Here is a 27084-nt window from a genome sequence, read left to right on the forward strand (position 1 = left end):
TTCCACCTCTTTCATTGAAAGTAGCTCTTTCATCAACGAAAGCGATATCGTAGAATTCCATTTATTGGGACGAAATTTGCCTGCCTAATTAACTGAAGCCGAGCTCCTACCTAATGAACGAAAACTAACAGGTAGCTAGCGAAGGAAATGGGTGAACTGCTATTATACGAACTCCAGTTGTATAAACCGTCTGCCGACAAGTTCAGATAAATGGAGTTCCATGGTACCGGAGTACGGCAGAGACGCAAAACCCTGCTCCACGACGGATGCTGCAACATTCCAATCCCCGACGACGCGACGGTCCCTTGGCGAGAACAGCGTCGCCGGCGAAAGGGTGCGTCGAAACAATTCCCCGGATACACCTGATCACGGCAGGGAGCCCTGAACGTTTCCCCGTGAGCGGCTGAGTCAGGTGGGAGGTGGAAGGTGGAGTTACGGGTGACGAGTCTCGGCGGCGGCCTCTGGTAGGGGCCCCTGGCGTCGTTGCGTACCCTGGTAACATTGGACCCCCACTTGCGCGTTTCGAAGTCGGAGGCGCATATACGACGAGCTCGACACCGATATACCCGACAACGACAACGACAACGACGCCGACCGGCGACCATCATCCGTCCTAGCGTCTGCAGTTGTTGCAGTCGGCTCACGGCGCTCACCGTTGAGCACGCGACCGTATACAGTCGCAGGGGATTCCCGGCGTTTCCCTCTGTACATATTCTCTTTGGTTGTTCGATACACTCGGTGATACCGACGATCGGCCGTTTTCCACATCGCGACTCGCGCCAAGGATAATACGTACGAGCGTTTCGCGGGATAGTGAGTCACACAGGTGCCACGAAGCAGACTGGACGAGAACGATCGGAATTCTATTTCTCTTTCTCCTTCTTTCTCTTATCCGCACGCACACAAACGCACGCGACTATATAGACTGTCTGTGGCGCGATCGGAATTGGGAAGGTCTGGAGCGAACCGATCGACCGGTCCCCACACGCGTTTCACCCGTGCGTCCACGTCGAGGACTCTTGAACGAGTGATTCGGGCACAGTGAGGGTACTCTCTCGGAAGAAGGGGTATCCATCGAGTGACAGTGAGTAGATCCCGTGTGAATTTGGTGTACGAGAAGGATTGGTGGCGCGCTACTGGTGAACCTCGAACGAGAGCAAGGGAGAAACGAAGTGACAAAACGGAAGATCTCGATCGAAATCGATCAGAGAGTGCGTGTATCTCGTGTGATTCTTTCGTGTGAAATCCGAACAATTCGGAGGGAAAGCGATATATTCGCGACACGAACACGCTCTTTCGTCTGACTTTCGAAATATTCGCCGACTTTTTGCCTTTCTATTTGCGTAGGATGCTCCTGAACACGATGCGTGATCAGGAGCGCGCCAACAAGCGGCCCGCGGGAAATCGCGACGAATTCGTTCCGCCGTCTCGTAATTTTCGTTGTTTCGCTCCGGGCGAAGTTTCGATATTTTCGTAGGCTCGGTGAATCACCCGACCGATTCCGTTACTCGCGTTCGCGGAAAGTTCAAGGAAATACGGGTGCGCTCGCTCGTTCGCTCGCTCGATCGCTAGGCTGGCCTGGCCGCTTTCTTAAATCCTTATTTTCAGCGGGGGCCGATTATTTCGCGATTCCCTGCGCCCCATTATATGGTAATTGCCGCGACACATGCTCGACGACGCGGCGTTACTTCATGCTCGAGTAACTTTGACATATTGGAAGCGTAATCGGTCGAGGCACTAAGCCGCGTGCAATTCTCCATCTCTTTTCAACTACTACGATTTTTCTTTCTAGTGACGTGCGTATGATTAATTTATAAATTTCAACATCGTTTACAATGATCGTGAATCATCGCCGTTCGATTTTCCAAGGAAAAGTAACGCTCTTTTTCGACGAACCCATTTTTCTCGGTTTCGCGACACGATTATGATATAAATAGTTTGAAACGCTCTGTTCGTTCACCTCGTTCTCGACCTGGCATAGATCGTCGATCGTAGACGTTCATTGATCGACGCTCAGACGTTGTTTTTTATTCCTGCCTCGTCTAAGACATGAGTCAACGTTGCTGGATATCTAAAACGATCGCCGCGAGCAGCGTTCCAGTCGTTCTAGTTTTTTGAACGCACTCGGTTTTTCTACGATATATCGTACATTGCAACGCAATGTTTCGATGCTTCTGAAACCATTCTGCCTTCATAAATCATACACGTGATAGAGTTCAACCGATCGACGCCAATTATCTCGTGTGTTATTATTTTCACTAATAATAATCGATATTGCACGAACGTTATTTATAGAAACGCACTTCCAACTGTAACCACAAGATAATTCCTCGAAAGAGAAAACTCTAAAAACGTATCCAACCAATAACGACACGATTTTAAATTATTGCTGCGACATTTAATTTCCTATTATTTTACTGATACCTTTCGAAAGGAAAAAAAAGAAAAAGAGACTCGTTAAAGAGCCACAGCGAGCCTCGGAAAACGCGTCGCACGGTCGACAGTTCGACTGGACGATTTACGATCCGCGTAAAAGATGGTCGTATCGACGTCACGTTCGTTTCCATTCACGAATCGGTAGGAACAATAAATCACGGTTATCTCGGGGTCAGCTGGAGGTTTCTGCGTACGAATCAACGTCACGTTGCAATAACGGAACTACGTCATAAATTAGCGAGCCAACCTCAGCAGCCAGTTAGCCCGACAAAAATTTCCTAGCTACCTCGAGTTACACCGGTTTCTCCAGTGCTCTCGGCACCGTTTCCTTCCATGCGATCCACGAAGGTCAAGTACTTTTCACGAGTACAAACGGCCATCCTTCCGGTTATCGACGCGATCTCTATCGATTCTTCCTGGACCGCGTTCCTACCAGGAATCCCCTTCTCCAACGTCGATGGAATCCTTTGATCTTGAATCTTCGCCAGTATCGATGGAATCCTTCGTTCTTCCATCTTTTCCAATGTTAAAGTCCTTCCTCCTTCGAACTTCCGTCCTTTCCTACGTCGATCCTTAGTTCTTTGATCTTCGATTTTTCCAACGTTAATAGAATCCTTCGTTCTTCGATCTAGAGAAGGACAACAGGATTAAGAAGAGAACGAAAGCAAGACTTCTAGTGGCAGATCGCTGAATCGTGAAAATCTAGGCGGTCAGTGTCGAAGAGCGGCAAGAAATCAAATTACGAGAACTCGAGATCTCGTTCGATTGGAAGGAAGGTGGAGGAACAATTTATCGAGCAGAAGATAGAAGCGTAGGGTAGAAGTCGAAGACGTTGTTACGTCGGAAGAGTGGTTTACACGATCGTAAAACGGTGACACGGAGGGGGTTTTACATGCGTCATCGTCGTGCGGGTACAAATCGCACGCGACCATACTCTTCGACGACAGTACACGTGTATAACGACGCGCTCGATCGCTCCTGCGAAACACGGGGCTTCGATCCTCCTTCAAGGACGCACGGTGATAAATGCGGTGCCGGAGATGACGTCCTTCGTGTTCTCCAAAATGAGAATCTGGCTGGTCCTGCTGTGCTTGATCATTACGTGCAATGGTGAGTACTGATCAGGATTCCGTTTCTATTTATGTTCCTATTGTCATGGTGAATCGTTGTTAACAAATTCTTGACGAGAGACGTGGTTCGACGTTTCTACTTTCGTAAACGTTGAGAATGGGAGACGTGAGTCAACGTCTTCCATTTTATTCGACGTGATTTGTGTTGCAAAAAAATGCGGAAATTTGGATAAAATTTATTTTACAGGATATCGTCGACAATGCGTTAACGTTGAAGTTATCGTAATCGGGATATAACATAAATCGTTCGTTTCTGAGAGAAGAGAGGAATAAATTTATTTGTTGAAATTTAAATTCAAGAAATTGGATTTTAGAGAAATTTCAATAAATTATACGCGTAATTATTTATTCTATCAAGATAAATCGAATAAATACTGTCGTCTGAAAGATTAATTTTCTATGAATCTAAACTTTGTCACTGAAACTTCGTTGAGTCTTATTAACGATCATTTTGTCTATATATAAATAATACGCGTTTTACTTCGGCGTAATGATAGTTTTAAAAACAGATCGCGTGACGCAAATGTTTGTATAAGATTAAATAGTTTCGTGCGTATTCATCGTTGGCTGGCTTACCGGTGAATAAAAATTTGCACGTCAATTTTCTACCGAGAAAGTCTGTAAATTATCGATGTCTGTCTAGTTACAATGAATTACGATCTGTCATGTGACAATAAGAATTTATCGTGAATCGATATTACGGATAGCGTAATAATATCGATTGGCCGACATGAACGGATTAATATGCTAGGAGCCATTATTTTTTACGACTTCAAAGGCCTCAACCTTGACAAGGGCCTCGTAACCTTTAAGTGCCATCACAGAGGTTGCATTCGAAATGATCAACGCGAGGGCATAAATGACACGTGACACGTAATATTTTATTATCGATCCAACTGTCGAATTTCATTCGATTCACATATATTTTTATTCCAACTTGTCTCTCCATTTTTCATTGGAATCGTATAGCTAGCACGTTTGAATCATTAAGAATCTTCTGGCAGCATCGTAACGTTTACATGCGATCCACTTTCACGGTATTTGAAAGCTCGCGTAAAGTAGTCATATTACTTGAATTCAAGTGACTTAGAGTCAAATGACTGTACTAACTAGAGTAGAAACTCGAATGGATATATTTCAAGTCGCAGAAACAATAAGTTCGCGCTAACGCCTCGTCCTCATCCTCGAATTCATTGATTCTCTCCACTATCTGAGATTTCTCGTTCAAACAATCCTATACTATAGTTAATTATACGAAGTTCGAGTAAATTCATATAACAGAGGTCAGGTTTTGGCAAGTGGATTCAATTGGCAGCAGTTCATTTACTCAAGAAACAAATTTTATTCCAACGAACGAAGCTCGAACAAACCAGAGTCCTATTTTATACCGAACAATGACTAACAATAAGATCTGAAAGAAAATATTTTCTACGCCACAGACCATCTCGCTTGCAAATGCATTCATTCTGACACACAGCCTAAATTACCCGAAATCCCTCGACCGAACAAAACGTCGACCACAATTCTCGCGTTCGATATCCCAGAAAGAAAGAACTGACCAAAACTGCGTGGAAACCGTTTCTTGAGCACTGCCACCTTGGCAGTGAAACCAGCTCTCAAGGTGATTCTCCGTTGCCGCGTTTCGGGATGCCCGTTTCTCTTTCCACATTCGTGGCTCTCGCGACGATTCCGTTTCATTAAAAACGAGGCACGTGCGCCACGCAGCTGTCCGAGCCACGCGAAAATCTGTGTTAACAGGCTCGATTCACTTTCGTAGAGCGCGTCGCGTGTCCCATTGGAATAACAAGCGTCGAAAGATTTTCGCCTGTCGCGAAACCCAGGCGAAATCATCGCGATCTCAAACGAGCGCGCTCACTTACCCGCGTAATCAGAGCGAGACGCTGATCATCGCATCGCGCACCGCTGGAAATCGTCCGCTCTTGCAGCTGTTGCGAGCTGCATCGGATGATTTCAGCGGGATTAGGAAAGTAATTGTAATCGACTATGTCCACACGAGACGATTTTCCATTTTTGAAAGGATTCCAGGATTGAATCCTTAAAGTCAGGACCACGCTATTGAATTCTGCAAAATGTCCCAATCAAATTGTACCTTTAGATTATACGGTGAACTATAAGAACGCAAAATACACATACGTTCGTTTTGCTTATTTTTCATAAATTCAATGCGATACAATTGAAGCTAATGCATCTTTTAAAGCAAATATTCTCAACTATAAGCACCTTAGTATTTTCGTATAGAGAATAAAGAAAACACTAGTAATATCGATGTATAAAAATATATATAGTCGACTTTTAAAGAGTAGAAATAACTTCGAAATTATTAAACGATCATACACCAGCCACGAGCGTTTAAGTTTTTTCTAACTTTTGTTACTTTGAAATTACGACTCCATTTATCTACGTGGGATATCTTGCGTATTATAGTGAACGCTAATATCGGAAAGAGATTGCAAATGGTATTGCAAAAGTGAATGAAATATCTGAATGAAGTATATACGCTCTGCGAAGCTTTTTATTTGGTTATCAGTGTAGTATGAGGTGGTTTTTAAACGTTGGTTACTTAATTTGGATAGAGGATCTTCTAATTATTCCGGGCAGTATAATGTACGTCATAGTTGACCCTGTTCCCTGACTTATGGAAGTTGCTCTAGTATGTGAACTTGAATCAATTTGTAGAACAATTGTTGCGCGAGTTATTCATTCATGTCGATCGTACATGTTTATTATGAGAGAGATTAGTATACAAATGTATGCAACCAGTTTATTTTTGTACAAACGCGTGAATTCTTTTCACTGTGTATTGTTTTATAAGAGATTGTTGGTTAGAACGTTACGACAGAACGATGACAGAATTACAGGGAAACGTTACATATGAGGTAAGAAGGAATCGAAGTGAGTGGGATTGAAATTTCCAATAACACAGTTACCAAGTTGCCGTGAAGACGTTTACATCTCGACTACGGTTCGTTGCTGGTAGCGATACGAATCGAAGCGATCGAGCGTGAAGAATTCGAGACGATCTTGGACCATGCACCGTGAATCATCCGAAGAAAAAGGAATTCGTTAGCTTGCTCGTCGGAAATATGTACTCTTCGTATAATTATCGAGTCACGTAAAAACACTTAACAATTAATGATAATGTATTCGATGCAACGATGAAATCGACTGCGTATCAAACTTTTAAAAAGAAAATAAATATGATCGAGAATGTAAATAACGAAAGCGGAAAATACCAAAAATATCAAAGATATTCAAAATATGGAAAATATAAAATGAAAACGTATAACGCGTAACAGTACGATAAGGTGAAACATTTTTGCGAGTACAAATGATCGTCAATTATTGCGCCCGTAATATTGATCGTGAGACATTAATAAAATTTGATATCCCGGAATTTCAGTGGTGATTTTTTTACCGATCGTTTTTCTCTGCACACGCGTTCTCGTAAAGCATTCGTGGCATGGCCAGGGAGCGGCGTGCTCACGAGCCGAAAGAACTGGTTCTTCTGCGGAGGGTGGTTAAACTCGATGCAATGCGTGCATTTAGTGAAACATCGCTCTGGAATGCAAACACGTGGGGAAGGGTAGGAACCTGCATGGGAACTATCGTACGATCCTGCGTTACGATCCACACCACTGAATTTTATGCGTTCCATGGACACGTTCGTTTCGCTCCCGTCTAACTATCTTCTTTCCTCCGATTTTACGTAACGCTCGTCTATTTCCATCTATTCGACGATCTTCGTTTTCTCTCATCTCATAATACGATTTACGTATTGGTTTCTTAAACGTCGAACAATGTGATTAATGTTAATCCAGTTGTATCATGAATTCTTCTTATTTTTTTTTTTCGATTTTTCAATTGCTGTAACATTGCCTCAACGAATATCGTTTTTATATTTTTTTATATTTTCCTGAAGACTACAATTTGCGATAATTCTTAGCAGCTGCGGCTCGCAGCAATATCCAGCTACTCGTTGTTTCGCGACTTATAACCTTCCGAAGGTGTCAAAAGAACAACGATTGAACCTTCCCAATCTCTAATTTTTGTAGCGTGCAAGATGCTCCTTGGGCTCTTTAAAGAATTTTATATACTTTTCCTTCTTCCTTTCCTTCCTTACCGTGAGACGTAGCTTCATCGAAGATGTAGAAATCTCGAGCGCCACGAAAACAGCGTTACCAATTGGTAACGAAATTTTTATCGACTCGTACTTTCACGTTTCGTTTGCGCAGCTTCTTAAAACAGCAGAACCAATGGAGTTCATTACGGGACCAACATTTTTCTTTTGGTACCACCGTGACCAACTACTGCGTCGTATGAAGAAACGGAAACGAGGTTCGATGAATTCCGGGGTTAATCCTGGCCAAGGACAACGCTCCGATCGCAATGAAATAAACGATCGTCGATCGTTCTCATATCTCGAGTTACATACCTCGATAGATCGATCGAACACATGCACTGCTTGTGCTGATTTTGTAATATTTCTCAAGAGACATCATCCCGAGATCCGAACAATAGATAGAATCGATTAAAAGAAACGATTTACAGAAAACATGAGTTTACTTCTATGAGAAGTAACTTCAGTCAACGAAGATTTATCGTATTTTCTTGACCCACTTCGATTAATTTCTTGTTCGCTTAGAAATCATCCATCTTCGTTTGCGAATCGTCTCATTTGGACAAGGAAATAACGAAGATTTAATATAAGCAGCAACAGAGCTTTGAACTTTTCAGAAAAACTTCACGTATAATCTCTGTACAATGCATAAACGATACGTGAAAAGAGGCATACATAAAATAGATTAAAGTAACTCGATAGCCGCGAGTCTCGATTTAACCGGTCTGCCTCGGCGTCGATTAAGCCGCGGTTAATCGAGATCCCATCGCATTAACGTGCAGCTCTACAACACGAGGAAACTCGGGAAGATTCATCGAACGAACAGAAGCATCCCCGTTTATCTTTAAAATCATCCTTTTTTGAAACAAACTTTCGTGCAATCTTTATCTCGACAACTATCGAGAAGCTTTCTCCGTCGATCCTGTCGTCATCGATTTGGGAACGCGGTCGAAACCTTTCTGGGAAACCCGACTATGGCGATCGTTTCCTCGAACAGTATTTCTTCCTCGTCATCCCGGTTCAAAGCCATCGGGAATGGAAAAGGTTTCTTGAAAATGAAACTGACGTCACTGTTGCTCGTTAGCCGGCTAAAAGAAGGAACGTGAAAGGAATACAGGAATAGTTTAGAGCCGTTCTTTTTCCACTCTTTACGACCGTGATAGCGTATAACTACGTCGTTTCATCTTGTGCGTTGAATTACGCGTGCTGATAAGACACGTTGCGAGCTTTCTGAAAGAGCAAAATCACTCGGTTCCGCTGACAACTAGCCAGTTTTGCGTCAATTACGCTTCTGTAATCGCAAACACGTATTTTTCGATTTTGATAATTTATAAAAAGAAGATTCTTCGGGGAAAAAATAGAACCACGAGTGGTTTCGGTTACTAACGAGAAAAACTCGACAGAGATCGATAGAATTTCGATTATAATAATACCGATTAACGCAGTAATTGGAACTTCGATTAACGAAAGATTCAATGGTGATTCCTTGTAAGAAAAATCGGTGAACAACGGTAGAAACTGAAAAAGATTTCTCGTTTTTGTTTAAAAGCTATTAATCTTTAAAATATTAATCTTAGAATATTTTGAAATAGTTGATATCCACTCGTTGTGCATCGTGATTGCAATAGCGATAATCAAAGTTCTACCGTATAATATTTGCATGCCCTAGATATGACAGAAATCGGTATACGAGCAGAAAGCATGAGATATAGGTTAATAATGTTAAAGAAATTGATCGTGAATACATATGTTCATTTTCGCAGAGGGTAATTACAGGGCAATTTCACAGTTAAGAAACAAGTAGTTCGTTTGAAAAGTATGCGCGTCAAAAGTTGATAATCGTTTGGAAGTTTGAATGCGCCGGGACTATTTTAGATTACACTGAACGATTATCTACACGCGTTCCTCGAAGAATAGTTTCTTGAAATCCCGGCGCAAATATACATTTTTCTCGTTCGTAAGTAGGTACATATTGACGAAAAATACTAACCAAACATTCCAGCAAGTCAAACTTTTGCATTCTCTTAAAATATACGTTCTCCAAGAACGTTGCTGGCATACCAGTCTACCATAAATATAACTAGTATTTTCTAAAATACTTTCCAAAATTCAATCTTCCTGACTCATCGTCCAATCGCCAGCCCTTCCACACCATCTTCGTTCTCTCATTTATATTTTCATTACTCTTAGTATCTTAGTCGACGAACGAAATTTCTATGGTTATGGCGATGTAGATCTTGCAAAAAGGCAACGCCCAGCGGACGTATTTTGAGTTTCACAACGTCGTCTACGTGGGAAAAGAAATCGACCGGTGTCTCTAATTGTCCTCCCGGAGACATCGATGTAAGGTTGACGACCGTGGTTGCGCGTCCATCGGCTCGTTCTTAATTACGGAACGATATCCTCTTCGACTTGGTCGAATCCTCGTTTTTCTCCGTTCTTCGCTTCTCTCGCGGCCACTCCTCGCCACAAGAAACGGCTGGCCTTGTCTTACGGTCGATAATCTTGGGATGGGATTCCATTGTTGTGGAATTAGTCACGGCGAGACCTGCGAAGATACATCCGGGACGCGTAGCTGGGCCAGCACGAAATCTCGAAATGCCGATGTTTTAATCGGCAAGGTTATCAGCCGCGGCTAATCGGCCGTTAAATCATTAATCGATCTACAAAACAGTCATATCGTATGGTAAAACTGGCGAATGATATTAATCGAAGGAACGTTACGTTCACTGCTGGCCATAAATATCAGGATACCCATTTATATTTAATGTATCTCAACGCGTAATTTTCTGCTTATTTTATTACAAGTCTGTTATTTCATTAGCATCGTTTAATTGGCTAAGAATCATGGCGATGTAAGTTACAGAACGGTATTTTGCGTTCATTATTACGAGAAATTCATTATATATTCTTTCGACGCACGAAAACTTATCGTCGTAAAGTACAAAGCTATAACTTGATTAAATATGAAACTAACCAGGTGATATTCGTAAGACGTGACTGAAATGCTCGATTAAATTAAGATTCTTAAAACCTTCCGTATGTTCCTTACGACATAAAATACCAAATGCGAGTGAAAATTGTTGGAGTTTTCCAATAAATTTAACCAGATGCGTTGATATTTGACAGCGTAGGTGATATGGAGAATATTTCGGTTGTTAATGTATTTAAACTTAAAGGGACCTCGATGATTCGCGGCGGGCAACGATCGAAAATTACGTGGCGGAATATCAAGGACGCGATGAAGAAAGTAAGAAAGTACGAAGAAAGTAAACGGTGGCCTTGGACTGGCTGAATGAATACGGCGTGACTTAGATGCTGCACGATCGTGTCCGTTTTTTCTTTTCTTCTTCGTTCTTTCCTTTCAAAGTTCATCCAGTTTTATCATATCCTTGACGAATGTGTCTACTAAAGCAATTCACGATAATCAAATTTCTCTGTTCTGTCCAACGACAGACTTACAAAGTCGTTCAACGAATTAAATAAGTAATTGACGAAGTTGTTCGAAACGAACTATGTTGGATTTAACTATGTTGGAGTATCATCGTTGATTTTTATATATGATTATATCAGATGGTAACACCTACACACGCTATACCACCTTATGTAACAATTCCCACAGTCCACTGCAGCAAAGTCAAATGACGAAGGATGCGGATTAGCCACGTCACAGTTTCGAATAATAATTTAAAACGCATAAAATAGTGCTAAATTGTTGAAAGAAACGAGGAAGCGATGGCTTAATAAACATATTGTATGAAAATCACTGTTATTTCGAGAGAAAGTTCTTCAACGAAAACCTCAGATATTCCGTTTATTACCTTCTAACATTCCGCGTATATCTCTAATTACAAATTACAGCTCTAATGTTCCTGCAATAGATATTACTATTAACATTAAGCAATATCTATACGTAGAATATTTTCTACATTTCTGAAGCAATCTGATTCTGTTGAGTTTTCGTTAATTATTTATAAACTCTTTGTAAATACGCTGCACGACACCGTCTTCTTTTCGTTCAAGATATTACGTTAAAATATTCGAAGGTCTTCATATCTTTTTGCCTCCTGTGTAAAATTATATCGCGCAGGCTGTTACAGAATAATGGCTAAATATTTTAAATCGAATGAAGAGAAACAATGAGAAAATGATAAATATTCTCCAATTTTGTACTGGTAAATAGAAACTTTTGGATTAAAGAGTGCGGAATAATAGCTATTAAAATGTGTACACTGTGTATGTATGTAAACCATTGGAACCATCGTCGTCATCAACGATATAATCAACACGACTACTCTACGTGTCTACTATAAATTCCAAAGTTTATACACCTTGAATGCAGTGAAATTATATTACCAGTTACCAGCCATGAGTATGTCAATGTAAAGTGGGAAACGACCTTCCAGTGTCAGCGACCAGCTTTGCTCGTCTTGAGGACGAGCTTCGCCACATGGCGAACGTAACGAGACAATACCAAGGACCAAGTTCGGCACGGACGCGTATTACATACCGTGGCCACGTAGAAAGTGTGGAACGGTGCACACGGTGGCTCTTTCATTCAGAGAAATTTGACCGTGATCGTTCGCCGAACAAAAACGGCCGACTTTCGATACAATTAACGATACGGGCTATTTCGAGATGGTTCTATCAAGTTTTTTACGTGTGCAATTCTGCTGTCGAGGCAACTTTTTAATGAGAGTTCGCTCGTTAATTAGAAGATCCTAACGATACTGTGATAACTAGGAAGATAAGATTGATGCGTGGAAGTGAAACTTCCAGTGAAAATCGAAAAGAAAGTGGTAGAAATGGGAAAGAAGGAATTATCGAAATTCGATTTGATTGCCAATGAGATTGTAGGACTTGTGTTACAGAACGCTTGATTTCGTATTCTGGACACAGTGTATCGAGCCGAGTTTTACGACGCTAATTCTTCGTGGTTCCCCCTTTTAACAAATATTTTATTATCGATCCGTCCCTGGTTCTATTTGCACATGGCGACAGACGCGCGACGCAAGGCGATTGTCTACGTGACTGTCGTAGCTTCCTGCCCGATGTGTCCTACATATATATATATATATATGTTCAACCGAGTTCCTTTGGATCACGATGTGACTCTTCATTGGAACACGGAGCCTGTTCGATTTTTCTGGTTTCTCAAAACTGGCAAAAATTTAACCACCAAGTATCAAACAACAAGTTCATCGACTTTAAACGATAAAAAACTCTAGGCTCGGTTTCTATAAATAATACAAAGAATACAACAGACATTATTGAGACCTTGAAGATAACACTACCTAAAATGATTAATTGAACCGTAATAATATTATTCTATCAATTCTTCCACCGGATGATATCTTGAGAAATTTTCGAATGCGAGACCAGTTGGTAATTTAAAGGAACGTGATCGCATTATCGATACATGTCGCGGTATTTAAAATATTTCTGGAATTCTCGAACACGCAACCTATGAGGCAATGTTCAAACGAGCCATTTTAATATATGACTTTCCTTTTTCCACGATCTTACCGAACGAACTTTAAACATCTCCAAGTTACTGTACAAGTCTAGTGAAATTCGAAATTTCATTTTTCATCTCGAATTCCATCGTGACGATCTGTTGATAGGAGTACCTGTGCCAGAAGAGTCTAACGACGCTACAACGATCAATGCTACCACGATCGGCCCGATTTCTATGGATCCCGAAATTCAGGGTCACTCGATGGACGATATCTTGCCAGGAACGAAGGCGCCACCGAGCCCCGTGCTATTCGTGAACGTTCCGGAGCACACGGAAACGGAACTCGGTTCGTCCGTTCTTCTAGCATGCAGAACCGCTAATCCTGTGGCCGAGTGCCAGTGGTCCTGGCAACCTTTACCACCGGTTCACCTGCCACTTCCGGATATCAGCGAAACACCAGCGACCAGTTAGTTACCAATACATTTTCATATTAAAAGACAAATCCATTAAATCCATGAAATTTTCTTATTCATTTGCGAATTTTTATGCAATTTCATACTTTCATGAAGGAAACCAGAGAAATGGAATCTATACAATAATTTGTTTCGTCTACTACAAATTACGACGAGTACTCCACTTCCGATATTTTATATATTTTTATATATTATACGGATTCTGTGGATTTTTACAAGCTTTAAATTTAGCATAAATGCATAAGAATCCGCACTCTAATTACAATCAAGTTTAGCGTTGAAGCTTCTTAAGTATCATAAAATAAATTTATGCTCGATCGATTCCAAGTATATTTCGTCTTTACGAATAAAACAATCGATAATACAATTTTTTATTTGTTTCGATTATGACGAACGCCAGTGAGTCAAACTTTCGATAAAGCTCTGTTATTTTCCACGGCACTCGTGTACGGTGTATTTATCGAAATTCTCTTATAATTTATAGCCACCACGGTCTCGGTGATTCAGACGACAACCACGCCGACTACCAATCCGCTGCCGGTACGACAATTTCCTGCCTTCGGGAACAATAGCAACGACTGTTCCGTAAGATTCTCAAGTACGAAGCACGAGCAGACCGGATACTGGAGCTGCGCCGCGAGAACTTCCACGAATGATCCTTTCACCAGCACGGAACCTGCTAAGCTGAGCATCGTTAATGAGCACCAGAGTATGGAATGTTGATTGTCTCTTCTTATCCTTCTAATTCGACGTCCAATTACGTTATATTTCCTGAATCTGAAAATTTATTCGTTAGAAAATAATTAAAGAAGAAGAAAGTAAGAAACAGCAAGATGAATGTTGATATTTATAAATGTCCAGATCCTCTGATCGTATTTGCGAAGCTTGATAACGTCGTGGAAGTACCAGCAGGATCCTCGGCGCAAATAATGTGCCAGATGAAAGCATCTGTCCGTGAATGTCAATGGTCCTGGAGGCAGTTAAACCAATCGCAGCCGTGGAACCTCGAGGTGAAGCGATTTCCAGCTTTCGGCAACGACAGCACCGATTGTAGTATTAAATTCAAGAACGTGCTGCCTGAGCAAGAAGGATACTGGACGTGTGGCGGCAGAATCGATCCGAATTCTTCGTTCACGCAGTCGAATCCCATTCGATTTCTCATTTCGGAAGGTAAGAGATCCGAATTCTTTTTATCATCTTGTAACGATATCTTTAAAAGATTCCTTTCAATGTCATAACGATAAATTTTTGTTTTTTGATTTTCTTTCGCAGTTGAATTCGTACAGTTATCCAGAGGAATCCAAGTAGCGCCTGGTGAATCGGTGCTTCTCAGATGTCTGGTGAACAAGCCAGTGGTACAATGTGAATGGTCCTGGAGGGCATCCAACTCGAGTCAGGCACCTTTGTTAGTTAAGAAATTCAATCCCAACAAAGACGCGGATCATGATTGTTCGGTGAGATTCAAGAACGTCCTGTACGAGGAGGAAGGATTGTGGACGTGTGGCGTTCGACTGTCACCGCATGGAATTCTTCACGAAGCGCCACCTGCGACTGTTAGCCTCCTACCTACAGGTACGAATACCACCTGGTCCTCTGTAAAATATAAAAAATCAAGTCCTAGAAATATATATTTTTTCACAGACCAATATTGTTAGAAAATTAACGAACGCGAAAATTAACTAGCAATGCACGATTTCTTCGCACGTTTATCTACCAAAACGTGGATTTAATCGATCAATTTATCTCGATCGATGTTCCAGCCAAAGTCAACTTCGTTGAAATGCCGTCGGACACTTCCGTGCCGATTGGTACGGAGGCCACGTTGAAATGCGTAACGAGCAGCCGCGTGGAAAAGTGTACGTGGACCTGGAAATCACTTCACGGAAACGAGCCAGAAATCGTCGCTCAGGAATACCCAAGCAATGGCGACCTTGGTAGAGACTGTTCGCTCACGTTGCCACGAGTATACGCCGAAAAACAGGGTCAGTGGGCTTGTCAGGTGTCGATCAGTTCCCTCAACACGATGCTGACCTCGCCATTCGTCAAGCTCACCGTATACGAGCAAGGTATTTTTATTTTCGTCAACGTCCTTCTTGCTTCCACCTTCTATCATTTCCATAACTTCTTCCACCTTCTATCGTTTTAACCTTCTTGCTACTAAACAGCAGATGTTAACGTAAATTTATACTTTAGATAAGGAGTACTGTACTTTGCATATTATATGCAAATTCCCCATAAATACACAGAGATCTATCAGCAATCTAATTATTACCTGACATTTCATTTCCATCGTTCGCTCGTTTTTCATTTTTATTACGTTATATTTTGCATCGTATTACCATATTCTCGATATTTATATTACGTAGCTCGATACTAATTCCGTGCCTAATGCATCTCTATGGATTTGTATTCAATTTTACCAAAGGTTATGGGGTCCGTACAATAAAATATCATTATTATATTTAATTTTCAGACGAAGTGAAGTTCTCGGAGCTGTCTCAAGACATCCAAATATCAGCTGGAGGGAGCGTCTTCCTGCATTGTGTGACTTCGTCGGCCGTGGAACAGTGTCGATGGTCCCTGACCCCGGTAAACTCGAATACCACGGTAGTGGTAAAGCAATTTCCGGCGGCCGGAAGCGAGGCCAGGGACTGCAGCGTCAGGCTGACGCACGCACTCGCGGAACAGGAAGGATTGTGGACCTGTGGCGCCAGGGTACGTGGCAAACAGAACTACACGGATGCACCTCCGGCCAAGTTGAGTCTTCTGGAACCAGGTATCATAGAATCTTGAGACGGATTCGCGACATTCCTTTCCTTTCACGGGTGAGGGTGTACAAAGAGCAATCGATCATAGATCCATGGATCTCTGGTCGCCTCGCGATATTCGCAACAACTTCAAGGCGTGGTCGTGGATCGGCCATAGATCCTGAGGAGTGTACAGCATCAACGTATATTGTGTATATATTAGCAAATTACGGATGAGTCGATCAACTTGAACTTGAAATACGAAGAAGTTGTAGAAAAATAATCGAGTTTCCGGATAATGGCGTCGAGTGAAACTTTTCACCTCGGCAATCGTGTAATTTGCTTTTCGAGGCTGTAAACGAGTGGACGTAAAGGTCGCATATATTGCCAAGAAAGGTCGGTTCTTTGTTGTTTATACAAAGAATGATGAGATTCTTTCTCGGGAGAAAATCAATGACGATCATCGCCGAGATTCATCTCTTATGAAACCACGATATTAACGATCGTTGTGACCGTATACTGATGATCATCTTTGCATATTATTCATCTCATTTTGCTTCGTTGCGTTAGACAAAGGTTGCACAAAACTAAACTTGATATTCCTCTTACAGTCAGTCTTTTTTTAAACATGTAGATATATGAAAATAATGAATATGGATAAGGAAGGGGACTTTGACGTTATTTTTCCGGCATTCGGGAGTCGTTTTTCCGGATATTCTAATTAAGTGACTCATCCTCTGCAATGTATACACGATGTATCGTGTAACGGACATTAGTATTTTTGATCGATATCGTTTGGAAGATCGTCACTGGGAAAACACGTAGAAAAAAAGGACAGTGACTAGCTTTCAAAGCATTGAGAAAAATCGATCGCGCTATTGTACTATGTATCGCAAAGTCTTAGAATATACAATTGAAAGCCGCGCGGGCACGATTAAAGGAATTCGTAGAAAGAACGAAAATAATGATCGATCATCAATCTTAGTACCGTAGACGAGGAATTGATCGCGTCTAAGTTCTCCGAAGACTGTTGTGGGTGAAGGCATCGCGGTGGTGATGGAATCTGTACGATGTTTCGAGTCTCATAGATGATGTCTACTTCTCTTGATGACTTATGATTTAGTCATCAATCACGTATATATTGTAAAAGAGGTAGACATACAAAAAAGAAAAAAGTATATCCGTTTCTTCGGTCTGCAATTTTTATTTAAATGAGATTATCATATTCGATTTAGCATTTTCTTTTCTCGATTCTTGTAAGGAATCCACTGTTACGTTTGCAACAAACAATAAGATTCCTTGCTCGTTACCTAGCGTACCGTTACCGCACATATCGCATTTGCATCGATTAGCATTAGATCGTCCTAATTTATCGTTGTTTTGGTCGCATCCATTATTGTTTCCCTCGCAATTCCTTGATAAATCTTCACGAGGATTTATTAGATCGTTATGCCTCGGGGCTAATCAAAGCCTGGCAATTAATGAGCGATTAATAATGCTGTCCGGTTTTCTTATAGGACACATGTATCGTTAAAAGGAACGCTAAATAATATATCCAGCAAGATCGTTCCATTAATAACAATTATTTCATCCGCGCCATTAAATTCTCTATCTTATTTGTCAAGCATACCATGCAATATGTCTCTGTGCTCACTAAACTGTATTTCAAGCGTAATGTTTCTTTTTATCCCCATCGATGGCACGCTTAAGAAGCGCACCTTACTCGTTAAATAACATCTATCACTCAATGTCATTCACCCTTTCTTATTTATATGCTCAACGGCAGGTCTACGCTCAAATGATTTCGCATTTAGCATAGTTAGTAGCCGCGTTAGTAAGTACGCGAAACCGTATTGTGTGTGTAAGCCTTTTCGCGAGCATTCTGGCTACGTTTATTGTCATTTCTCGTATTATTTATTGTCGAAAGTCAGGGAAAGTGCTTTGAACAAACGCTCGCCAATGAAGTTTGCCGACTTACGATCCATCGATTCGAGATTGTTTCTCCTGTTCTGTTCTCTTTTCATTTTTATTTTCTTCTTTTTGTTTTCTTTTTTTTTTTTTCTTCTTCTTCTTACTTCTTTGATAAGACGATGGATTCGGAAGTTTTTTCAAAGCGTTGCTAATTAATTCGAGACGTTTTGACGAACAGCAGAACAATTCCACAAATTGCCCTGCTGTAAGAGAGTAACCAGGGAAAAAGCGTTCGTGCTCTTCGTTCGTTCTCACGCGTAACGTTAGATCTGAGACGCATTAGCTAGTAACTATTTAAAAAGACTACGCGTAGAAATTTTAATGTTTAAGGCTACGAATATTTATTTGTTAAGCGAAGTAGGTCGTTTAAGAGACTCCAGTGTGCTAATAACGATTAGACTCGTCACGGGGCCGTTAACGAATCAAGTTAGCTGAACCGTGGCCAACGTGTTGCTAAACGAGAAGTCAACGTACCGATGACATTACGAAAACTCCACGATCAAACAGGTTTTTTTTTTTATTAGAAATACTACGATACGCACTTTCTACATACTCATTATATTCAATTACATGCTAAAATTAACTCTAAGTAGACAATTCTTACTGTTAAGCGTCCCGTTTGAGATGTTCACCTTCGTTTCGAATAATGTAGCGTTGTCGTTGCCGTCGGTCGGCCGGCCGTCACTACGAAAGGATAATAATTACGTTTGAATCACTGTAATTACTAAAGGCACAAAAATAATATCAGCAAATGATATCAATATTAAAGAAGGAATTCTAATTGCGACGTTGTCGTTCGAAGAGTCCCGGATATTCATAGGGAACACGATACACATCGCGTGCAATAATCAAACGTAGAACGCTTTCGTTCGAAGCTAATTAATACCTTCGTGTGCCATTGAGTTACTGTTAAGTTCCCAACGTGAACAATACAGAAATCTACACCGGGATGTGATCGGTGGATCGTCGTACGTTTCCATGCGCGCTTGAGTATCAGTCTCTCCGGCATTGTAAACCATTTCTTTAAATAAATGATAATACGAAAACGTCATTGCGGTCTTTCTCATTCCCATCGCCTTTGATACTAACATATGTACGCTATACATATACCATCGAAATAAACTTAAAACGTCCTATCCAAATGAATGATATTTTTGAAAACATATGTATACATGTATAATAAATTGTGTACCATTAATGAATCATTTTAAGTATCATACTCTTTGCCATATGTGAACACATGTTACACAACGAACATCTTCGACACATCGACACATTTTTCACATATTGTACCCTAACAAAAAATATGTCACGTGAAATTTGCTTGTGCACGGTGTGAACACTTAATGCACACGCGTTTATATATGTTCGATCCTGGAAGAATCTGCACTACCGAAGGAGAGACATCAACGCTTTCGGTGATTGGGCTAGAAACGAATCGATGAAACAAAGTACTGATTACAGAAAAGATTGATGATTTTTAGAACCAGTGACTGTGGCATTGTGGGCTGTGCCCCATCAAATGACCACTCTCTCGTGCAAAGTAGAAACTGTGCTATCGAAAGTCCAATGCCACTGGATCCACGCGCCGAAAACTCATATTTTTCAGAATATCAGTGAAACGAAAAGGTAACTTTTCTTCTTAATTCAACATTGTCCAAGCTGTGAACTTTCTAAATTTTATCTCTCTTTTTTTCTTTGATTTTTAGACATAACGTACAGATGGATTATCATACAGGCGTATGTACCTTGGAATTCAAACCCGATCATTCAGATTTAGGGAATTGGATGTGCAAATTTACTGTTCCAGACACTGACGAAGAGATAGGAAGCGCAACAGTTGTTCTATTAAATAGTCTTGGCGGTAAGTATTATTAGATTTCGTTATGCTATCAAACTTTGAAAAAAAAATAGATATAATTTTGTTTTCAATTCAATGTTGTAGATGAAAAGCTGGGATGGATCGTAGGTGCTCTGACGACCCTGATTTTATTCCTAATGATTATTATAGTTGTTTTAGTAGTTTGTAAAACACGTTTATTTATAAGGAACTCATCAAAAGTTTTAGAAACCGTTGCTGTGTCGGGGAAGAAACGGGTTTCGCAGGTTAACAACGAACGGTATATCGAAAATCCATCAAAATTAGATATACAAATTTCTGAGCCAAATCAAAATGTAACAAATATCGATAGCGTTCTTCCAAATAGAAGCCCTCATTTATACGAGCATGTTGGAAAATATAGGAAGTAATCGAAAGAGTACGAAAATCTCCGAAAATGAGTTACATTTGTTCTTTTCAAATCTAAGTATATCCTAAAATCAAAATTAGCTTGTAAAACAAATGTATTAATAAATAAAGATATAATAATAAACGTAAAAAGTTAGAAAATATATTTTATATAATATAAACCTTTTTTACAATAACTATATATGTATATGTATATAATGTGTGTGTGAGTGTAGTAGTAGTAGTAGTAACTAAATACTATTTAAAAGCATCCAATTGTGACTGTATTTTCTCTAAATTATGATACAGATCTATGAGTTCTTTCTTATCGAATTCCACTGTTAATTTTGATTCCTCTTCTCCTGTCAAATTCAACTGCAATAATGACATTGGCCGTGCGTCTTTTTTAATAGAGGAAGATGCAGCTTGAATATTTAAACACCAATCGATATCTTTAACCTAAAACAGAATTAATTAGTATAAAATGCATGTTCTTATTTCCTACATCCATCCATGTAGATACTACTGATGGTCGTTATCATCGTGAACATCATACCTGAACAGGAAATATAGACATCTGTCTAAAATGATCGATTATTCCTTTACTATATGTAATCCATGCATTTAAAAATATTTGAGTTTTCTCATCATCCGTTTTAAAAGTGTCCTTCAAAGTGTTTTCCATCAATTGTGGTTTTACAATATTGCAAGTAGCTTGCTTGTAAATTAATATTATCGCATCTAAAAGGCAAGTCAGATCATCCTTATTCAAATCCAAGGAAACCAATAGTTTTTCCTCTTCTTCTTCACTGAATATTTTTGTATCAATAGCAGACTGAAGCGTCTGACAAATACGATTAATTAGTAAGCGGAATTTACTGTTGTCTACCTGATTTGCTATTTTTAAACCTCGTTCGAGCCTAAAATAAATAATGCCGATTTAGATGAAACAACTGAAATGTGAGATTACTATACTACGAATCTAAAATTTGCTGTGAGTGTCGTTTATCAAACATTTTTCTTTTTTTTATTCGATAAACGACAGCAAATTTTAGATTTTTCTTTTTTTTTAAGATAATGCATTAGTTACAATGAAACAATTTAATAAGAAATAAAGATTTAAATACTACCGCGGTGTCACTGTGATCCATGAAGCCATGATACTTAACACATTTATAGGTTATGCGACTAACTCCAGAATAAAAAATTGAAGGAATCAGTGAACATGATTTGACATTACATCTTTAGTATTAATTTAGTTAATCAGCGCTGAAATTTTCAAAAATAGCAGTTAGTTGTGTGCTGTATTCTTATATCACCAATTATGCATGTATTTAGGTGGGTGTATCAGTACTGAAACTGTGCACTTGATAATTTTAACATTAATTAAGATTTGCACTATATCGTATTTGTACTATGAATATGATTTACACAGATATATACTGCGGTCAGGAAAACTAGGTCTTACGCGGATCTGTTTTCATTAAAAAAAAATAATTTAAGGCCTATCAAAAGTTTATTACCCACACATGAATGCACGTGCGCATACCGTAATCACTGGATCAAAGTACATAGATAAGATTATGAGTGTGTAGAAAACAACACAGTAGTTCGAAACTTTTCAGAATAATTAAAGATGTCCTCAGATTATACCGAATACGACAAGGTACTACTTAAAATAATTACTTCTTAAAAATAATTATTCAGATAGATATTATAACTTCAATATGTATAAGTTTAATACTTTTATTATTTTACAGGAACATCCACGAATTTTAATTCCTGAACTATGTAAACAATTTTATGATCTAGGATGGGTAACTGGTACTGGTGGAGGAATATCTATTAAACACAAGTAAATAATATTGTCTTCTTATATTATATATTAAAGTTAATATGTTAATATAAAATAATAATTATATTTATAGAGACAAAATTTATATTGCCCCATCCGGTGTTCAGAAAGAACGCATTTGTCCGGATGAAATGTTTGTACAAGATATTAGTGGAAATGATTTAGAACTGCCACCAGTAGAGAAAAAGTTGAAGAAATCTCAATGCACTCCATTATTTATGTGTGCATATATAAGGAGAAATGCTGGAGCTGTAATTCATACTCATTCAAAATTTGCTGTAATGGTGACATTGCATTGGCCTGGGAAAGAATTTCGCGTTACCCATCTTGAGATGATAAAAGGTATAAAATGATAATTATTTTATTATATGTAGTTGTAATTATGATATATATGTATATACTCTTTCATTTATTTATGAAAATATATCAATATTATATAATGTAGGCATAAGGAATCAAAAATTGGGAAAAGCATATCGTTACGACGAAGAATTAGTGGTACCCATAATAGAAAATACTCCGTTTGAAGAGGACTTAAAAGATGAATTGGAAAAAGCTATCATTGCCTATCCAGAAACTTGTGCTGTATTAGTAAGAAGACATGGTGTTTATGTTTGGGGAGATACATGGCAACAAGCAAAAACTATGTGTGTATTAATTTAATCTAATATTATTAATGTATTGAATATATTATATCATCTATTATATGTCTTTCTGTATTTAGGACGGAATGTTATGATTACCTATTCGACATAGCTCTACAAATGAAACTAAGTGGATTAGATCCAGCTGCAGTTCCAAAAGATTATGTACATAATAATAAGGAATAAAATTGTAAATTAATAACAATATTTTTATTCATTACTTTTACATGATAATAAATTAATATCTTTATATATTTTTCAGAAACCATGATATACAGATATATATATATATGTACCTATTATAGTATTAATATCTTAAACTTTTGTACATCTTTAAGTATCCAAATCAAATGGTTGAAAATCTCTTCTAATTCGTTTTGCTAACTCAATTTCTTCCTCTTGACCCAATTGACAATCTTTCCAATCAACTCGATCATCAAGATCTAATATTCTGTCTGAAGCTAATACCTCCCTACCAAACTGAAGTGGAAAGTCTTTCTTTATCCTATAATATAACTTTTGTCTATTTGGCAACTCTGCATAAAAATATAGAACACCTGGTTGTGCAATTTGCTGTAAATCGGTGTGTGGAGGTAATTCTGATATTTTAAAATTATTACATTGCGCCATCTCCTAAAACAAAAGTATTATTAATATCTACTAATCATAACATATATTTACATTTTTGCAACATCTAAGCAATCATAATAAAAGTGCTTACCTCAAATGTTTCTTTCAGAGCTGCTGCTTGATTTTTATGAATAGGTACAGCTTGTAATTGGCAATGAGATGTTTTAAAGTTACGTTCAAAGAATACAGGTACTTTGTCCAAAGTAGCATAATAATTGGTTATAGCGTCTTTATATTGTTCAATTTCATCTTTTACTTCTTTTGGTAGAATAGAAAGACTTTGATGATGTGTTATTGGTAGGATTAAGAAATGATTCTCAACCAATCCACCTCTAGCAAGTGCAACATATACCTCTATCCCAACTGATATTACTAAATGCTTAGAAACTTCAGGACTGGATAAGCAAAACCAGCACTTTGTTTGATCAAATTCTCGTTTTAATTTTTTATTAAAACCTCCATAAGATTTGGATCTTTTAGTAGTTTCTTGAGATTCCATATCATAAAAATATTGTGTACGCTTTGGTTGTTCTGATTTTTGTAGAGATGGTTCACTTAATAGCATTGATTTGGGATATGGAATATCTGTTTCATCTGTAGTTTTCATAATTAACTCAGATAAACGCGTCCGGTCAACAGGAGTCAGATTCAATGCATATAACCATTTCCTTTTTTGACTGTTCACTACAGGAGCAAGTGCTATAAATCTTGTTGCAATTTCAGTATTTCCATCTTGTAGACTTTGATTCCTATATGGAGGTCTTTCATAATATATGCCTTCTAACGCTGATACATGATATCTTGGTTTTACTTGGGCAGTCAACCATGCAATTAATTTTGAACCCTGATATTTCAAGTTTGGTTTATTAGGATCTAAATTTGTAATATAAGCAGGCCAGGGTGAAGTCATTAATATATCAATTCCACGAAAACTAGGTTGACCTTTTAAACAAGCTTGCTTAATTGACATTACATCTTTTTCATTGAAGCAAGTAGGTTTTATTTCCAACGAGTTATTTTCTGTACCGCTGATATAAGCTATTTTAAGCCCAGAACTAGCAGTATATAATCCACGTTTTCCAAGATAAGTAAGATTTTGACAAATTTCACAACCATCAACATCTGGATAGTTATTTAAATCAACTTCCTCGTTAGCGCCAATAATATAAGTTGGAACTGGTATACTTTTCATACCATTTTTATAGTCTTCAAGCTCCGCGTTGTCTTCACCAAAAAAATTTCCCACGCATAACAAAAAGTCGAAAGGTCCGCTTTTCTTATTGATAGCATCAATTTTATTGAATAAAAATTTAAAATGTCCTTCTACATCTCCACACATTAATACCTTTTGCTTTTCAGTCATGTTTAATAACATAACCTAAATTTCAGTAAGTAAATATATACACAATAAATATTAGATAGAAATTGTATTAAAAATCCATGAATTTAACAATTAAAATAGCTTTCTATTACTATCATTATTATTTCAATATTTTCAACTGTATAAAACTAACACTTTCCATGACTAATGTTTTACCGCGTTTTTAACGGAAATAATTAAATAACTGCATACCAAACATCTCAATTTGTTACTATAAGATTACTAGTTCAATGTAGTAAATTAAAGTCCCTATTATAATATTCTGATACTATATGATAGTACCAGACTAAATGCGAATAAACATCGTGTTTTATCCACTTGGAAAAAGATAGAGATCCTTTTATGTTTCCTATAATTGAGAGAGATACTGGAAAGCATAACTATTTAAATTACCACATTTATATGTTAATAAATAATTGCCTATGGTAGTAGAGTCGGTAGTGATGGAAATGATAAAGATGGTAAAGGACATTAAAGAAATCGTTCATTCTTTGCAAAGTACATACTTTTCTACAGTCGATATATCCATTTACATTGTTTACACTGATTTGATGTCAAACCACATCGTAAAACAATATTGTTGATATGTACATAATGTCATTCAGTAATACTTGTTGATATTTCCCAAACAATATTAAATATAGAAACAGACAGAATATAGAAATATAGAATTACGTTACAAAGTTGTCTTTTTAGATTATTATTTAACGTATACATCACTTACATCACTTACATGTACATAAGAACACAAAATATAAAATCATAAAAATTTTCTGCGTACTTATAAATTAATTTTTATTCTATATTTCAAAACGATAGTTATCTATAAAAGATCGAGGTTCTAACACCAAGACTAAGTCAAGTAAGAGAAAGTTTCCAACATTCAGTTACTAGGTAGATATGTACATACTTTGTTGTGAATTTTCGTGCGATAGCATAGTAGTTTTAGGACTACACTTGTTACGAAAGACCATCTTGTATCTTCAAATGACCAACATCTGGAAACGATTTCCACGTCATAAAATTCTACTGCCTACCTGCTAACCGTGCACAATTTTGGATCTATCAAAAATATGACCGTAAAGAAAATTTCCAGGGACGGTATTTCTAATTTAAAGCAAACAATTTCGATCTTGACGGATGCACAAAGAATCGAATGATAATCTTATATAACCTAAAAATCTCTTGTGGCAAATAATTAACTTTAAGTTATAAAATTATTATCTTTAGAAAAATTTATGCAAAGATCTTTGATGGCCTCCGGAATTTATTTAAAATATGTTTGACCGCGAACAATAGAGAGAAACCGGAAGAATTTATATGGAGAACAGCGGAAACTTACCCCTGCGCTCGCTGGTAGCGAAAAGAAGTGTAAATAAATACACACCTTTACACAAACCAGCGAACACAGCCGCACTTATATATATATAAGACATTCGTATAACCTAGCCAGTTGCTGCGGTGAACAGGAATAATAAAAAGAGAAACACAAGAGGAAAGGATCGTTGACAAAGAGAGGCGGCAACAGAAGCAACGCTGGAGACATATTATACATATGAAACAGAACGAGAAGAAGCGAACGGATACGGTTGGTATGTACGTCTGCGCTAGTAAAATTATGGTGGGGATAGTTACTTACATAGAGTCGACACTAGGCGTGGCATGTGGTACCACCCAACCGACCAATCAGAACGGGAGGCGTTATCTAGACGTATAACAATGCTTGGTGTAATACATAGTTCAGTGGTTCTCAACTACCCTCTATTCAACTTTCTGACTGCAAAACGCCGATACAATCCGTAAAAATCTCATATTTTTCAATGTGAACGTACGATCGATCGAATAAAAGCTAGAAATATAATTATTCACGATTAATATCAATCATTTCCGAATAGAAATCTACGCGAACAACGTCGTATAATTGCTGCGTTATCCCGATGAAAGCCTTTATCAGGTCACGATGGGATGAAACTGGGGCTTAAGTACCGCCTACG

At 38.5% G+C, this 27084-nt stretch overlaps 4 protein-coding genes across 7 annotated transcripts; 2 read left to right on the plus strand and 2 right to left on the minus strand.

The window, feature by feature from the left end:
- The first annotated feature begins 555 nt into the window (after positions 1–555).
- LOC138182252 (uncharacterized) lies at positions 556–20726 on the plus strand. Of its 2 annotated transcripts, XM_069117911.1 has the most exons (11): positions 558–1084; positions 3069–3546; positions 13329–13628; positions 14120–14344; positions 14497–14805; positions 14908–15207; positions 15396–15701; positions 16109–16411; positions 19838–19982; positions 20063–20217; positions 20299–20726. In XM_069117911.1, the coding sequence occupies exons 2-11, from the start codon at positions 3477–3479 to the stop codon at positions 20601–20603; spliced, it is 2418 nt and encodes an 805-aa protein (XP_068974012.1). In that variant the 5' UTR covers positions 558–1084; positions 3069–3476; the 3' UTR covers positions 20604–20726. The 2 variants fall into 2 exon arrangements, with proteins under 2 accessions (XP_068974013.1, XP_068974012.1); XM_069117912.1 differs by lacking the exon at positions 13329–13628 and having other exon boundaries at positions 556–1084.
- Vlet (COMM domain containing 10 protein valette) lies at positions 20722–22175 on the minus strand. 2 transcript variants are annotated; one of them, XM_069117916.1, is made up of 4 exons: positions 22104–22175; positions 21711–21849; positions 21137–21500; positions 20722–21039 (listed from the first exon to the last, which is right to left on the minus strand). In XM_069117916.1, the coding sequence occupies exons 2-4, from the start codon at positions 21737–21739 to the stop codon at positions 20839–20841; spliced, it is 594 nt and encodes a 197-aa protein (XP_068974017.1). In that variant the 5' UTR covers positions 21740–21849; positions 22104–22175; the 3' UTR covers positions 20722–20838. The 2 variants fall into 2 exon arrangements, with proteins under 2 accessions (XP_068974017.1, XP_068974018.1); XM_069117917.1 differs by having other exon boundaries at positions 22108–22126.
- Positions 22096–23455, plus strand: LOC138182254 (probable methylthioribulose-1-phosphate dehydratase). 2 transcript variants are annotated; one of them, XM_069117915.1, is made up of 6 exons: positions 22096–22246; positions 22341–22435; positions 22509–22777; positions 22881–23082; positions 23160–23269; positions 23342–23455. In XM_069117915.1, the coding sequence occupies exons 1-5, from the start codon at positions 22217–22219 to the stop codon at positions 23263–23265; spliced, it is 702 nt and encodes a 233-aa protein (XP_068974016.1). In that variant the 5' UTR covers positions 22096–22216; the 3' UTR covers positions 23266–23269; positions 23342–23455. The 2 variants fall into 2 exon arrangements, with proteins under 2 accessions (XP_068974016.1, XP_068974015.1); XM_069117914.1 differs by lacking the exon at positions 23342–23455 and having other exon boundaries at positions 23160–23284.
- On the minus strand, positions 23268–25298 carry LOC138182253 (CWF19-like protein 1). The gene is made up of 2 exons (XM_069117913.1): positions 23801–25298; positions 23268–23712 (listed from the first exon to the last, which is right to left on the minus strand). The coding sequence occupies exons 1-2, from the start codon at positions 25082–25084 to the stop codon at positions 23413–23415; spliced, it is 1584 nt and encodes a 527-aa protein (XP_068974014.1). The 5' UTR covers positions 25085–25298; the 3' UTR covers positions 23268–23412.
- Between the last annotated feature and the right edge of the window lie 1786 nt (positions 25299–27084).

This window comes from Bombus flavifrons, chromosome 8, assembly GCF_040668555.2.
Source record: "Bombus flavifrons isolate JBK064 chromosome 8, iyBomFlav1_principal, whole genome shotgun sequence".
Lineage (NCBI taxonomy): Eukaryota > Metazoa > Arthropoda > Insecta > Hymenoptera > Apidae > Bombus > Bombus flavifrons.